Here is a 16,870-nt window from a genome sequence, read left to right on the forward strand (position 1 = left end):
AGCTCAAATGATAAAGAATCTGTCTGCAATGCAAGAGACCCAGTTTCAGTCTCTGCATCATGAAGATCCTCTAGAGAAGGGAATGGCAATCCTGTCCAATATTCTTACCTGGTGAATCCCACGGACAGAGGAGCCTGGTGAGCTGCAGTCCTTGGGGTCCAAGGAGTTGGATACGACTGAGTGAATAACACTACGATTATGGATTCTAGAAAGATGGTACTGATGAACCTATCTGCAGGGAAGCAGTGGAAATGCAGTCATAGGGAACAGACTTGTGGACACAGTCAGGGGAAGGAGAGGGTGGGGCAAACTGTTTCCATGACAGGGTAGCATGGAAACATGTACATTTCCATATGGAAAATAGTTAGCCAGTGGGAATTTGCTGTGTAACCCAGGGAGCCCAAACTCCGTGCTCTGTGACAACCTAGAGGGGTGGGGTGGGATTGGCTGGGAGGTGGGAGGGAGGGGACCTCTGTATACCTGTGGCTGATTCATGGGGATGTGTGGCAGAAACCAACACAACATTGTAAATAAATTATCCTCCAATTAAATATACATAAATTTCAGGGAAAAAAAAAAAAAGAGAAAAGAATCCACCTGCTAATGCAGGAGACACAGGAGATGAGAATTTGATCCCTGGGTCGGGAAGAATCCCTGGAGCAGGAAAAGGCAACCCACTCCAGTATTCTTGCCTGGAAAATCCCACAGACAGGGAGACTCACGGGCTACAGTCCATGGGATTGCAAAGAGCTGGACATGACTGAACACACACACACACATATGCTCTTAAGAGAAAATAGTGCTGGTTTCCAAGTGAAATGTAACATCTCTGTTAATTCTTGGACTTTTTGTCTCCAGAGTTTGGTGTGGACTATTTTGCCCTTTCTAGCATTAATATTAATAAAATAGTATCTTCCACACCCATCCATATCTCCTGGGAGCTATAATTCCAGAAGCGGGGAAACAGCTTTTAAACAAACTAAAGGATAGTATGATGGAACCCCATGTGGCACAGTGTCTTCGCTACTGCTCAGGGTCAGGGAATTCCTGGGAGAAACACCCTAAAGTACACTCCCCCGGGAACCCTGTGGAATGTGGAGAAACTCCAGTCAGACTCTGAATCCAAGAACACAGATTCCACTCTTGCCTTTGCCGTTATGTGTATCTGGGTCCTCACCTGCCCAATCCGGCCTTTCTTCTCCTTTGTCTTCAGAGCCGTCAGCTAAGCCATTCCAAGTTCTATTTCTCTGTCCTTGGAGAATATGAGCAACAGCTATTAAGTTCAGCACATTTAGGGCTTAGGTAAGTCCCTTGGCTGTCACCTCACTGCCCGTGTGCATTCTTATCAGCCCTGGCCTCACCCTGCAAGAGAGGTGAGAAAGCAGGGACACTGTCCCTTACGTTAAATCCGTGATAGTCCTTCAGTTCCAAACAGCTGGAGGCATCGGAACAGTCAGTCCATTTCCTATCAAGGAACCTGCTCTTTGCATTATCTAAGCCGCATGTCACAAAGGCTGTCCTTCAGTTTGTAAGTGAGACAAGAAGGCAGAGTGACCGGAGGCAGGCTAAGGCGATTAAACCAGTGTCATTCCCCAATTGTTGGCACAAACTGTAGGCTTTTCCCTCTAAAGGAGGGTACATCACTGCATCCAGGCTCTCAGCAAAGCCTTGAAGGGGGTGGGCTGAGCTGCTAGTCCTTTTTGTTCTTTAGCTTCAGATCTCTGAATTTAGGAGCCAATGCCTCTGCAGTGTCTTATGAAACTGGTTCAAACATGCCACTGTCTGTGTGAAGTCCTTTCTTCTGTCTGAACCACACTGTACAAGCACAGAGGTGTTCCCTTTAAATTCTTTGCAGCTAAAGAAAACACAAAGTGTGCTATATGACATGTAGCTTTAAAAGTTCAGACATGCACTTTAGAAGAATCAGCACATTTTCTTGCAGAAGTTTGACCTTACTGTTTTAATGCTTAAAAAGGGGGCAGAAGATAACAGCGGTTCTTCTTAAGCAATAAAGTCATTGGTCCAGGGCTCAAGGGTGTTTCAGTGGCTATCTGGGACATGCTTAATTACATAATGGGAAATACACACTCACCCACTTAGTTTGTAACAAGTACATCTAGTATGTTTCTATGGTCAGAAAATGAAGGTGACTGGATATTTAAGAAGTGACCGGAGGGTTATCACTAAAGTTGCTTCTTTCTGCTGAGAGGACAGCTTCTGGTACAAACTCAGGAAAGGTCAGGGGATGATGTGGACCTACCCTGGTTTCAGAGCTGCCCCTCCACCAGCTCTTTTTGGAAAATGTGGCTGAGACGTGATCTCTGATTCACTGTCCCTAAAACACACTTAAGAAGGCTTTGGTATTTTTCCCCCCCTGATTTGAGGTGATTTCATTACGCACAACCATCTCTCCCATCTCATCCAATGTAATTGGTTGTTTACCAAGATACACTTTTGATAAGAATATGAAAAGCATCCAACAACAGACAATAATAAATTGTATCACTTGAGCAAAGCTAAGGAAAGCAAAACGTGTATTTTCTGATTTATGTAAGTTGCCAGGCCGAATTTGGGAACTCCTATATTACCCAACTCTTGTTTTAATTATTTATACATATCTTTAAAAAATCTCTTAGAAAGAAATGAGCTAGATGAGATGATTAGCATTGATGTAGATCAGGCTTAGAGAAGTATTTTTAAAAGCAATTAAGATGTAATTTATATTATTATTTTAAATTTTTGACTGAAATAAAAGAAAGGTTTGACTTTATGGACCTGAGTAAAGACAGAGACCTATTTTCCACCCAAAGTTCCCTATTTAAAAATGTTTATGGATTTCTCCTATCCAGGAGACAGGATATTAGTTAATTGACATATTGATTAATGTTCTTTTTGCTTATATTATTGTAATGTAAGCATTTTACTAAGTATAAGAGATTTCAAGTACTAAAGTTAGATCTAAATTTATATACCTAGAGTGATTCAAGTAATGTATATGTCCTAACTTGCAGTGTTGCTTAACAAGGGTGAAAGTGAAAGTGTTAGTCACTCAGTTGTGTCTGAATCTTTACGACTGCGTGGATTGCAGCCTTCCAGGTTCCTCTGTTCCTGGAACTCTCCAGGCAAGAATACTGGAGTGGGTAGCCATTCCCTTCTCCAGGGGATCTTCCTGACCCAGGGATCAAACTCGTGCCTCCTGCATTGGCAGGCAGATTCTTTAATCTGAGCTACCAAGGAAATCTACCTGGGCTTGATTTATGTGTAAATGTCATCCACACTCTGTGTGGTGTGTAGGTGCATGCTAAATCACTTCAGTCATGCTAACTCTTTGCGATCCTATGGACTGTAGCCTGCCAGTCTCTTCCGTCCATGGGGTTCTCCAAGCAAGAATACTATCTGGACACATAGTTAGTAGCACAGTATGTCATACAATGAGTCTCTTTTTCAAAATACATGCTGCAGTGATTAACAAAATAAAGTAGATCAAATAAGCACCTTAATGTATTAAAATAATAGATTCTTCCCTGGCTGCTGTGTAATTAACATCTTTGAGTGAAAGGAGTCTTTAGCAATGATTAACCCTAGAGCTCTTTATTTAGACATCAGTACAGTAGACCACAGACTAAAGGTTTTACACAAGATTCTGAAACTACATTGGGAAATAAATTTGGACTTAAATCCAGTACTTCTGAGATTTTCCCTTGTCTGGTGATCAGTCAGCAACATCTCCCAAAGCAGTGGCTGATTGGTAGACTAAGTGATTGGTGACCCCCTTGTCGTCCACATGTTATGTTCAGATAGCCAGACAGGTATTACCGAAATCTACTGTGAAAGAAAGAAAAGGGAATTAAGGTTACGTAGGATTCTGTTTCTAAGAAACACTGAAGTGTCCTTATGGTTAGAGTTTGTCGTTATTCAGTCTCTAAGTTGTCCGACTCTTTGCAATCCCATTAACTGCAGCACACCAGGCTTCCCTGTCCTTCACTATCTCCTGGAGCTTCCTCAAACTCATGTTCATTGGGTCAGTGATGCCATCCAACTATCTCATCCTCTGCCACCCCCTTCCCCTCCTGCCCTCAGTCTTTCCCAGCATCAGGTGGCCAAAGTATTGGAGCTTCAGCTTCAATATCAGTCCTCAGTCCTTCCAAAGAATATTCAGGGTTGATTTCCTTTAGGATGTACTGGTTCGATCTCCTTGAAGCTCAAGGGAGGCTCAAGAGTCTTCTCCAACACCACAGTTTGAAGCATGGTGAGAGTAGGAGTTGCGTTTGTTTTTTTTTTTTTAATCCTGGTGGGACAGTAGGTTACAGGGACCTTAGAAACAGGGATATTTTCCTCTCAGGAAATATCTGCCTTTGTACCTTCACTCATTTGTGTAGGATCCCGTGAATCACTCAGAATCCAAAGGATCAGGCAGGTTTCCCCTCTCCCTTTTGACCGCATCTTATAGAAAGAGCCAGGTGTGGCAAGTGGGTATAAAGCCTTGGGGTGTGGATAAGCAGGGACACAGACATCACTGTGGCAGCTGGAGACAAGCAAGCAGCCAGGTCAGAGGAAATGGACACAGTTCATGCTGGGCTTCCCTGGTGGCTCAGTCAGTAAAGAGTCTGCCTGCAATGCAGCAGACCTGGGTCAGGAAGATCCCCTGGGGAAGGAAATGACAACCCACTCCAGTATTCTTGCCTAGAGAATTCCATGGACAGAGGAGCCTGGGTGGGCTACAGTCCATGGGGTCGCAAAGAGTCGGACATGACTCAGCAACTAAACCACCAGCAGTGGTTACTCTTGCCTGTTGTATTTGGAGGCATGACTGCAGAAATAAAACTCACTATATATATATATATATATATAATATTTATTTATTTGGCTATGCTGGATCTTAGTTGCAAGTTATGGGATCTCGCTCCCTGACCACGGATCAAACCTAGGGCCCCTGCATTGGGAGCTAGGATTCTTAGCCACCAGACCACCAGGAAAGTCGCCTGCATTTTCACAAAATATGTTTCACCTTTCTTTTGAAACTGTGACACGCAAGTACAGTTTGTTTTACAAGTTACACATGTTAGTCGCTGAGTCATCATGTCACAGTTTGTTTGCTCCAAAGGAATTAATTCTCTCCTCCATGGAGTGCCCCCCCCGCCGCCATGTGGATGATGAATCTTAAATCCCCCGGAATCAACCAGGGCAGGAACTTGTGAGCAAGATGGTGGGAGCAGCAGGCAGCAGAGGGTAAAGTGAAGCATGTAACTTATATGTAACCTCATCTCTTCATCTATCATATTTTCTAAGAAATGCACAGTTTCCCCATGCTAAATTCAAGAGGTTTGGACTCTATGCCTTCTGTCCATCTGCAGAGGGGAGATTCCTTCTGAGGGCTGGGTGATCTGAAGTCTGGGTCCCGTGAGTCTCAAATCTTGGGACTCACTAGCTTCTGGCAAGATCCCCTTGTCAGATTTGAGCTGACATGATGTGGTTCCACCTGCCCTGGACTAGTTTCCATGGGTCGAGGGACCATCGAGGCCCCTCCCTTAAGGCTCTCAGCATCCACGTCACAGAGCATCTACACCACAGGGCGTCCACACACCCCTTCCGCCCTCTGCTCTGACCCTGCTGAAGCTTCTAGCTCAGCTCTCAGCTTTGCTTCCTCTGGGCCGCTTCCTCCTGGCCCAGGGGCAGCAGCCTGGTGCCCACACATGTGGCAGTACCCTGCCCCAGTCATCACTCAGGCTGCCCTCTGCCTCCACAGCCCCAGCAGACCCCTTCCCCAGGAGCCTCCATTGTCACCATCCCTCCAGATCCCGCCAGCTTGCTGGAAGCCCCCCATGCTCGTCCACACCCCCTACTCTGAGATGCATCATTGGATTTATTTACAGTAATAATTATGGGTCCAGCTCCTCCATGCCAGCTCATAAACTCTAGGAGAGTGGACACAATACGGATTTGACTGGGATGTGCTTAACAATTAGGACATATCTGGTTGCTTAATAGGCACTCTTTTAATTTGTAAATGAAATGTCAGTTTGAAATGACTTTTTTAGACCAAGCCAGATCTTAAATCAAACTAGTTGACCAATCTTTCAATCTTTTAAGGAACATAAAAATGCAAGAGTTGTATATGTATGAGTTTTAACTTCAGTTCTTTTTTTTTTTTCATTTTCTTTTTTCTTTTTTCAATTAATTTTTATTGGAGTGTAGTGTTAGCTTCCGGTGTACAATGAAGTGAATCAGAGTTGGATATTCAATCAGTCATTCATTTTTCAGATTCTTTATAGATCATCACAGACTACTGAGCGGAGTTCCCTGTGCTATAAAATAGGTCCTTATAAGTTATCTATTTATTATTAGTGTGTCTGTATCAACCCCCATCTCCCAATTTATCCCTCCTCCATGTCCCCCTCCCCCTCTAACCATAAGTATGTTTTCTGCCTCTGTGACTCTATTTTGTAAATAGGTTCATTTGTGCCATTATTTTTTAAGATTCCACATATAAGTGACGTCACGAGAAAGGGACAGAAGAAAAGAAAGAGGAGGAGGGAAAGGGGAGTATGCTAATGCCTTGTCAGTCAAGGGGTGGCAGGATCTTCTACTCACGTGAGAAACTCAGAGAACAAGAAGAATTGGATATTCAACCAGTCAGTCAGTTCAGTCGCTCAGTCGTGTCTGACTCTTTGCAGCCCCACGGACTGCAGCATGCCAGGCCTCCCTGTCCATCACCAACTCCCGGAGTCTACTCAAACTCATGTCCATTGAGTCAGCAATACCATCCAACCATCTCATCCTCTGCTGTCCCCTTCTCCTCCCACCTTCAATCTTTCCCAGCATCAGGGTCTTTTCCAATGAGTAAGTTCTTCGTATCAGGTGGTCAAAGTATTGGAGTTTCAGCTTTAGCATCAGTCCTTCCAATGAATATTCAGGAGTGATTTCCTTCAGGATTGACTGGTTGGATCTCCTTGCAGTCCAAGGGACTCTCAACAGTCTTCTCCAACACCATAATTCAAAAGGATCAATTCTTTGGTGCTCAGCTTTCTTTATAATCCAACTCTCACGTCCATACATAACTACTAGAAAAACTATAGCTTTGACTAGATGGACCTTTGTTGATAAAGTCCTGTCTCCTTTTTAAAATGTTATCTAGGTTGGTCATAATTTTTCTTCCAAGGAGCAAGCATCTATTAATTTCATGGCTGCAGTGACCATCTGCAGTGACTTTTAGAGCCTCCCAAAATAAAAAAGTCTATCACTCTTCCCATTGTTTCCCCACCTATTTGCCATGAAGTGATGGGACTGGATACCATGATCTTAGTTTTCTGAATGTTGAGTTTTAAGCCAACTTTTTCACTCTCCTCTTTCACTTTCATCAAGAGGCTCTTTAGTTCTTTGCTCTCTGCCATAAGAAAGGGTGGTATCATCTGTATATCTGAGGTTATTGATATTTCTCCTGGCAATCTTGATTCCAGCTTGTGCTTCATCCAGCCCAGCATTTCACATGATATACTCTGCAAATAAGTTAAATAAACAGGGTGACAATATACAGTCTTGATGTACCCCTTTCCCGATTTGGAACCAGTCTGTTTTTCCAGTTCTAACTGTTGCTTCCTGACCTGCATACAGATATCTCAGGAGACAGGTGATATGCTCTGGTATTCCCATCTCTTTAAGAATTTTCCACAGTTTGTTGTGATCCACAGTCAACGGCTTTGGCATAGTCAATAAAGTAGAAGTAGATATTTTTCTGGAATGCTCTTGCTTTTTTGATGATCCAGTGGATGTTGGCAATTTGATCTCTGGTTCCTCTGCCTCTTCTAAATCCAGCTTGAACATCTGAAAGTTTACAGTTCATGTACTGTTGAAACCTGGCTTGGACAATTTTGAGCATTACTTTGCTCGCTTGTGAGATGAGGCCAATTGTGCAGTAGTTTGAGCATTCTTTGGCATTGCCTTTCTTTGGGATTGGAATGAAAACTGACCTTTTCCAGTCCTGAGGCCACTGCTGAGTTTTCCAGATTTGCTGGCATATTGAGTGCAGCACTTTCACAGCATCATCTTTTAGGATTTGAAATAGCTCAACTGGAATTCCATCAGCTTCACTATCTTTGTTTGTAGTGATGCTTTCTAAGACCCACTTGAGTTCACATTCCAGGATGTCTGACTATAGGTGAGTGATCACACCATCATGATCGTTTGGGTCATGAAGATCTTTTTGTACAGTTCTTCTGTGTATTCTTGCATTGTGTATTCTGTGTATTCTTCTTAATATCTTCTGCTTCTGTTAGGTCCATACCATTTCTGTCCTTTATTGTGCTCATCTTTGCATGAAAGTTTCCCTTGGTATCTCTAATTTTCTTGAAGAGATCTCTAGTCTTTCCCATTCTATTGTTTTCCTCTATTTCTTTGCACTGATCACTGAGGAAGGCTTTCTTATCTCTCCTTGCTATTCTTTGGAACTCTGCATTCAGATGCGTATATCTTTCCTTTTCTCCTTTGCCTTTAGCTTCAATAGTTACAGCCTATTCTGCTCCATTCTGTTCTGGCGTGTTTAGAAGAGGAGAGAGGATGTCCTTTATTCTTGGTTCCTAAAAGTGAAAGTGAAGTCACTCAGTCATAACTGACTCTTTGCAACCCCATGGACTGTAGCCTACCCAGGCTCCTCCATCCATGGGATTTTCCAAGCAAGAGTACTGCAGTGAGTTGCCATTTCCTTCTCCAGGGGATCTTCCTGACCCAGCAATCAAACCCAGGTCTCCTACATTGTAGGCAGATGCTTTTCCATCTGAGCCACAGGAAAGTCCTAATTTGATTCCTAAAATTGTACTTACACTTATACTTGCTCATAATAAGTTTTACATGGCTTCCTCACAAATAAAAGATGTTTTGGTATGAAAAACAGCAACAAGAGGAACTAGACTTTTGGATTCTCTGGGAGAAGGCGAGGGTGGGATGATCTGAGAGAATAGCGTTGAAACATGTATATCATCATGTGTGAAACAGATCGCCAGTCCAGGTTCGATGCATGAGACAGGGCGCTCAGGGCTGGTGCACTGGGCTGACCCTGAGGGGAGGGATGGAGAGGGAGGTGGGAGGGGGGTTCAGGATGGGGGACACATGTACACCCATGGCTGACTCATGTCCATGTGTGGCAAAAAGCACTACAATATTGTAAAGTAATTAGCTTCCAATTAAAATAAATAAATAAGAACTAGAGTAGACAACCCTGCCATGGTTTGACAGGTCATTAGCACCTTCCCCTCCCCCTCCTCCTTTCTGTCTGTTCCCTCCTGCCCTCCACCTCCTTCCTCCCCCTCCTCTCCTCCACTCCATCCCTGTCTCCACCCGTGGCCTTTACTGCTTTTCTTAGAAATACTTCCCCTTTCTCTCTTTTTGATTGCAATTTGAGATATTCCAAAGGAGCTCTGATGGTCTCCTGGGAGATCTCATTTTTTTCTCTTACTATGTTTGCAGCCTTAACCCTTTCTGACATCCTTGCCTATATCTGCTTCCTAGGTGAGGAATCTCACCGTGGATGGGCACTTTGGTGCGTGGTCTCCGTGGACGCCCTGCACACACACAGACGGAAGCGCCGTGGGATCCTGCCTCTGTCGCACCCGCTCCTGCGACAGCCCGGCCCCCCAGTGTGGTGGCTGGCAGTGCCAGGGCCCCCGCATGGAGATCGCGAACTGCTCCAGGTGCGTCCCTCCTGACGCTTGGGCTAAAATGCAAGTGTAAACCCAGCTTGTCCAGGCATTTGGGAAATCACTACCGATACATGCCTTCCCTATTGAAGAGAAAGGTCACAAAAAGATAGAGACGTTGACCACTTAAAAATGACAGGATCTGTGGGGGGAGATTTTAAATTAAAAACCTAATTTGCAATACACATATATATATGCCTCCTTTGCATAGATTTGTATAACTGAGTCACTGTGCTATATAACTAAAAGGAACATGATATCGTAAATCAACTAAATTAAAAAAATTGAAAATCAGATTCTAAGCCTCTTTATATGTTTAGGTGAATCTAAACCTATCCATGTGTTCATTGTTAGACTGGGAAAAGTGTTTCGAGTATGCAAAATATTAGAAGAAGGAAAAGCATACAGTTTCTGAATGGTAAATTAGACTCTGCTCATCAATTTTTTAAATGCAAAGGTGACTATCAAATCTCTGTGGTATTTAAATTCCATTCACACATTCAAATAGTGAGGTAACAGAAATGTCTGTAACATTTGAAGCTTTTGGTGAAAAGAGAATTCAATGACAACTTGCAAGTATATGAAGGGTATCTAGTTTATCACCATTCTTTTAGAGGGCAGGTGAGTAGCTTGCTATGGAGACAGAGCATCCCAAAACCACACTGTCCAAGTATAAGCATTGTGATTGGCAGCTGGCCCATTGCAGGTACCTGTGTGGACATGGGAGCTTTAGTTGTTACCCTAGACCGGTCCTTTACAGATTCAGGAATATTGACTCTAGGGGCCATTTCTGAAACTACCAAAGCTATCCTACAGTGCTGCTTACACTCAGAGGACCCTGCTTCTTAAAGTGTATATTTCAATATCTTAATGCTCCACTGTGTTTGAGCACTCTTTGTGACCCCATGGACTGTAGCCCACCAGGCTCTTCCGTCCATGGGATTTTCCAGGCAAGAATACTGGAGTGGGCTGCCATTTCCCTCTCCAGGCGATCTTCCCGACTCAGGGATCAAACCCACACCTCCTGCTCTGGCAGACAGATTCGTTACCACTGTGCCATCTGGGAAGCCCCTCTAAAAGTGTGTATGGCTTTCCAAATCCACATGAGAGTGTCACTTACTGGTATATGAGCTGTTAGTGATAATTTTTGGTTGGCGACTTATGGGGGATCCAAGAATGCATGAGTCGATGATACACTGTACCTGCATCTCAGTCCTTGCCTGCCTTGGGGATCGTGTCTGTCACGGTAACGGGAACGATGCTCACCTGCCAGGAGCATCCCGTCTGCTTGACGGGGACCTCTCATGAGTGCACACTTCAGCGTGCCTGAGGGATAGGAAGCTAGGGCTCCATCATTGGCAAAAACAGGCCATGCTGTCATTTTATGGGTGTCACCAGATTTGATCTTCATCCTTATGAACCACCTCACTGCAGGGTCAGGAGGGAGGAACCATAGCACTCACTGACTTCTATCCACTGGGAGCCCCTGGTACTGTCAAAGGAAAGAGACAGTCGTGAGAAGCCAAGTGAACAAGGCCAGTTCGCAGCAAATATTTGGTTTTCTAGCAGCAAGGGCTTATTAGCTTACATATTCCTTTGAAGTTATCTGTCAAAACTATGGTAATCTGACACCAGAAATTGTTTTTAATGCCCTTTATCAGTTGATAACTTGTTTATGTTGGCCTCAGTTTTGTTGGAAGAAGAAAAGTGGAAACCACCTAACTTGCAAACTGATTTTTTTTTTTTTTTTGGCGCAGCCACTGATGTCAAGTACCTCCTCAATTAGTGCAAAGTACATCAGAAAGCCTCTGCAAAGACTGATCTAATGACTCTAAGTTAAACCCGCTCTTCATTTATCTTTGTTATTGTTTAACTTAATAGACTCAGAAAGTGTTGGGGAATTCAAAATATTGCTAATTCAATACATTTGTCAAATATAATATCTTTGATTAAATGCTCTTATATCACATCATTTAAATTTGTCATTATCTTGGAGCTACAGATTAAGGGCATTCAATTTATGGAAATAAATCCACAGTATAAGGTAATTAGCTAAGTCAGACTCTATTATCAAACTGGGGCCAAGTCACACTTCCTATCAATCAAGAAAATCTGGTTTAATTTTATAATTAAAGTGAACACATGAATGTCTACACCCCTTCTGAATTCTAATTTTTTGGGAAGGAGGAAGGAACAGAGAGAGACAAAACTCGAACTAGCTCAGCAGTAAGGTAGAATGTCAAGGAAGGCTTGGAGCTTTGACAGAGTTTTTGTCATCTAAATAAGTCTGCAGCTTCCAATGACGGCAACGTATACCTTTTTTAATGGGACTTTTTTTTCTAGGAGCAAAACCTGAGTCTGTTCTGGTTGGTCAGGGTGACCACTCTGACAGTGAGATTGTGTGCTGGAAGTATGGAGAGGGTTCTGAGCATCTACAGGGGGGATGAGGGGAAGGCAGGGAGCTGGGTGTGCTGTGCTGTAGGCCCCATGAAGACCGCAGCTGGTCACAAGGGGAGCTCTGTAGCGGCAGGACCCTTGGCCGTGTTAGATTCTCTCACCTGAGAGTTATAACCGCCAATACCCTCAGCATCTGGAGAAAGGCAGACAGACCCCAGAGTCTATGACTATGCTTTCTGACAGAAGCCAAGTCTTTAGAAAGCTCTGCGCTGTGATCCAAGCGGGCTTCCCAGGTGGTGCCAGTGGTAAAGAACCCGCCTGTCAGTACTGGAGGCGTGAGAGACACAGGTTTGATCCCTGGGCCAGGAAGATGCCCTGGAGGAGGGCATGGCAACTCACTCCAGTGTTCTTGCCTGGAGACTCCCCATGGGCAGCGGAGCCTGGCAGGCTACAGTCCATGGGGTCACAAAGAGTCAGAAAGGACTGAAAGAACTTGGCAGGACTGCTCAGAACACCCCGACGCAGCTGATACCCACTGCCGAGTAACCTGGAGGCGGCTCACATGGTGTGAGCATGAGTAGCTTTCCTGTCATCTGTGTATTATTTTGTTGCTGGCTCATTTTTTTTTTAAAACATACTCACTTTTCTCCTCCCTTCCCTGTACCGTGTATAGCACTGTGGCCACAGTAATATGTTCCTTTTTTTTTTTTTTTTTAACCTGGAGTATAGTTGCTTTACAGTGTTATATTAGTTTCTGCTGTACAGAAAAGTGCATCAGTTATACGTATACAGATATCTTCTCTTTTTTAGATTTCCTTCCCATTTCGGTCACCACAGAGCATCAGGTAGAGTCCCCTGTCCTACACAGTAGGTTCTCATTAGTTATCTGCTTTATACAGAGTATCACTGGGTTCGATTCCTGGGTTGAGAATATCCCCTGGAGTAGGAAATGGCACCCCGCTCAAGTATTCTTGCCTGGAAAATCCCCTGGACAGAAGAGCCTTGTGGGTTATAATCAAAGGGTTCGTAAAGAGTCAGACAAGATTGAGCACCACAGATACACACACAAGATCAACAGTTGTGCATGTCAGTCCCAGTCTCCCAATCAATATGTTATATTTAAAACAAACACCAGGATACTTGAAACTAATACACTATTGTGAATCATCCATGCTGCAATAAAAAAGATATATAAAATTTAAAAAGCAAGAAGCATCAGGAAAGCTTCTCAGATCAGGGTCCACACTTACCCTCCTCACTTACTGTAGGATTTTTATCTTCTTTCCAAGAGCCGATTTAGAATGCAGAGACCTCTGGGCAAGTGGTCTGTGACATCACTCACACTGCCAGTTGTGTTGAAGGGCCACACTGTATGGCAACCCAGGGCCTGAGGACACTGCCTGCCCAAGAAGGGAAGGGTGGTCAGATAAGGAAAGGCAGACTGCAAGAGCAGATTTTGCCCTCTGTTCACCATCTCCATAGGCCAGCTCAGATGCTCCACACAATTAAAAAGGAGCCCATTAAGTCTACAGAGATTAGACTATTTGTGTTCTTTCAGAAAACAAGAGCATATCAACACTGCATTATGCGTTGCATTATTTCTATAAAATTAAGGTGGTTTCCACTGATGCCTGGCAGAAACTCCATAAAAGCTATAGAACTGTTATTGTTGGAAGGCTACAGTCAATGAGTAGTACTCTGTTTTATATTGTTTAATGGAAAAAAGGACTATCACAGACATTCTTGTGACTTTATTGATGTCTGCTCAGCTCTGGCTCTAGTTTTGGAAGGCCATTCACTAAAAGGAGCTGTGATCAAATTGGTGGTTATTTTAAGACTAAAAATCAAATAGTAAAGAAACCTGTTTCAGTGATGTTTTAAATGCATTAAGCAGATTGTTTTTGACTGACTTAATCAAAGAAGTAATCCATCTGCTGATATATGCTGACTTAGTGCTACTCTGAGCTTCCTTTGTGGCTCAGTGGGTAAAGAATCTGCCAGCAATGCAGGAGACCCAGGTTCAATCCCTGGGTCAGGAAGATCCCATGGAGGTGGGCATGGCAACCCACTGCAGTACTCTTGCCTGGAGAATCCCATGGACAGAGGAGCCTGGTGGGCTACAGGCCATGGGGTCACAGAGTCAGATGGAACTGAGTGACTAACACTCTCACTTTCAATGCTGCTTCTTTGGTTGCCTGCTGCTACGGCTGCCTCTAAGGAGCACTTTGAAATGTGCAAACCCAGCTCCATAGAATAGTCACATATGTGGATACTGTAGTCATTTCCTAATGTACTATATTCCTATTATTTAAAATACCTACTGCCCTGTATACAACAGTTTCCATAGATTGCGAGTAGATTACATCATAAGGTGTCATGTTTGTTAAAAGGTTTAGGCAATTAAGAATTTCCAAGCAATTTTGGGAGCAGTGTTTCTTGCATTATCTAAACTTTTTTTATATAAAAGAAATTTTAAAAATTTCTTTTTATTTATGTTGAAATTTATTTTATTTATGTTTATTTCTATTTTTATGTTTCTTTTATGTTTTCATTTTTGGATGCTTTTAAAAATGGTATGAGGAAGAATGATATGTCAGATATTAATTACTTGTAGAAACAGCTTCATAAATCTGTCTTATTTTGTGTTATTTTGGTTAAATTATTATGAAGCAGCTTTGTTATATCATACATCGAAGTATCACTTTATTTTGATTTTGATTATGTTTAAGTTTCAGAAAATAAAGTAGTGAAATATGAAATATGCTAAGAATTTTATCAGAGGAACTTTCATTTGGAATTGTGTTAGATATTCCATGTGTAGTTGTTTGTACCTTCAATGGTATAAACAATGGTACAGCTGTGCACCTGCATGCTTTTAAAGGAATATATAAAGTAAAATGATTATTTCAGCGGAAATATAAATACGACAGACAAGAGTAACAGCTATTTAGAAATGCATATGTGAATAGAGAAATAGAGAAAAAAATCTACATGCAGTTAACTATCTATATGGAAGTTTAGACTCTGGTTTGAACATATATTTTATTAATAATACTTAAATTTTAAAAAACATTCCTATAGTTTATTTTTAAATAGCAGGGACAAACTGGTAAGGGAGATATTTAAATTATAAATATTCTACAAGCAGACATTTTAAGGAAAAAATTACAATATTACACAAAAATTTTTCTCTGGCTGTTTGTAGCAGTTTATTGTATAAAAGTATTTTTTATTTTATATTTTAATATACCTGCCTTATTTTATACATGTTAAAGTAACATAAATAAAGATATACACAATTGGCACTTCCTATTTATACTCTATATCTTTGTCAGATTATTGGAGAGTAGCCAAGAATCTGAATTTTAAAATATCCTTTCTTCATTTTTAATAAAGCTTGTTTTATAACTTTTGACATTATGGTACTCTTTATCAGTAAGAATACCATCAAGAGAGTTACTGATTGTCACTGCCATGAATATATTTTAAAGGAAACATTTAGATGATTATTTGATTCAATGTGCCCTTTTCCTAGATTATAACTGATACAGTACAAATCAAATAAAATCATAAAGGCCAAAGGTTCAGGGATGCATCTCTAATTGCTTTTCAAAAAACAAAAGTAGCATTATTTTTCATTAGCTTAACATTTTCACCACTAAGCTTTCTTGTTTCTAATTAGCCCGTTTTTAAGTTATTTGCAAGTACATGCAAAACTTGACTCTCAAGTTTTCTTTTTTGACTCGAAAATCAGGTTAGGGGGCGGGGATGGACTTCAAAGTAACCGGTTCCCGAGACAGTACATTGCATTGCTTCCCAGGGCTCCTTGCTCGCCTGGCCTTCGCAGCCCATACGTCAGTGGTCCCCGTGGGGGGATCCCCCGGGTGAACTTGGGGGCGGGTGCAGATAGAGGTTGGGCCTCGCGCAAGTTGACCCCAGTGACCCTGTTGCTTCTTCCCGCAGGAACGGAGGCTGGACCCCCTGGACCTCGTGGTCTCCCTGCAGCACCACGTGTGGGATCGGCTTCCAGGTGCGGCAGCGGTCCTGCAGCAATCCCACCCCGCGGCACGGGGGCCGGGTGTGCGTGGGGCAGAACCGCGAGGAGAGGTGGGTACCTACCCTCTGCGCCTCCGGGTCGCCACCCTCCCGCTTCCTGTCATCCCAGTGCAGTTGGTTTCCCTGCGGTTTCAGTTTCTGGATCCAGCTCAGCTTGTCTGTGGCATCCTTTTCTGTTGAGCTGAATGACCTCTTTTCTTTCATCCTTTAATTTCAACCAAAGCTTGGGGTGGACAGCTTCACTGGTGAGCCTGCAGGGTTCACTCAGCCCAGCCGCTCTTGAGGGATGGGAGATGCAGGGACAGCGGGCATCTCTGTGCTGGGCTCCCCGGAGAGGAGGCAAGTGAGTCTGCTGCGGAATGACTGCTCTTATTAAAATTCCGCTAGACTGGTCTCACACCGCCAGTTCCAAATAGGGCCTGAGCTGGTCCTGGGTCCAGATGGTGTTGATCAGAAGAGGTAAGTTTTCCATCACGACTGAATTAAGCACTGGCACCGGGTGAGACCACAGTCAGTATTTTGGCTATAATTACAATGACACGCTTGTCTATGAACAGGACCCCTCAGTGAACCTGCAGGACAACCTGGTGGGGGGTTCCTTTTCCATGTGTATTTTAAGCTTTCAGCACGTCCCTCAGACATTTCAGTTCAGTCTCGCACTTAACAACTTGTTGCTTTTTGTAGACTCAAACATTTGGTTTCGGCTTTATAAATCTGCAGTTGTGGTA

The 16,870-nt window shown here is 43.0% G+C and overlaps 1 protein-coding gene across 4 annotated transcripts in view; it reads left to right on the forward strand.

Annotated features, from left to right (window-relative positions):
• The window catches only part of SEMA5A (semaphorin 5A), a 557,148-nt gene that overhangs the window by 453,095 nt on the left and 87,183 nt on the right, over window positions 1-16,870 (forward strand). For all 4 annotated transcript variants that reach the window (XM_060400273.1, XM_060400274.1, XM_027980170.2 and 1 more), the window contains 2 exons: window positions 9,502-9,683; window positions 16,050-16,193. In XM_060400273.1, coding sequence (XP_060256256.1) covers window positions 9,502-9,683; window positions 16,050-16,193 — 326 coding nt within the window. The remainder of the gene's footprint in view (window positions 1-9,501; window positions 9,684-16,049; window positions 16,194-16,870) is intronic.

The sequence above is a fragment of the Ovis aries genome, chromosome 16 (genome assembly GCF_016772045.2).
Source record: "Ovis aries strain OAR_USU_Benz2616 breed Rambouillet chromosome 16, ARS-UI_Ramb_v3.0, whole genome shotgun sequence".
NCBI classification, from domain to species: Eukaryota; Metazoa; Chordata; class Mammalia; order Artiodactyla; family Bovidae; genus Ovis; species Ovis aries.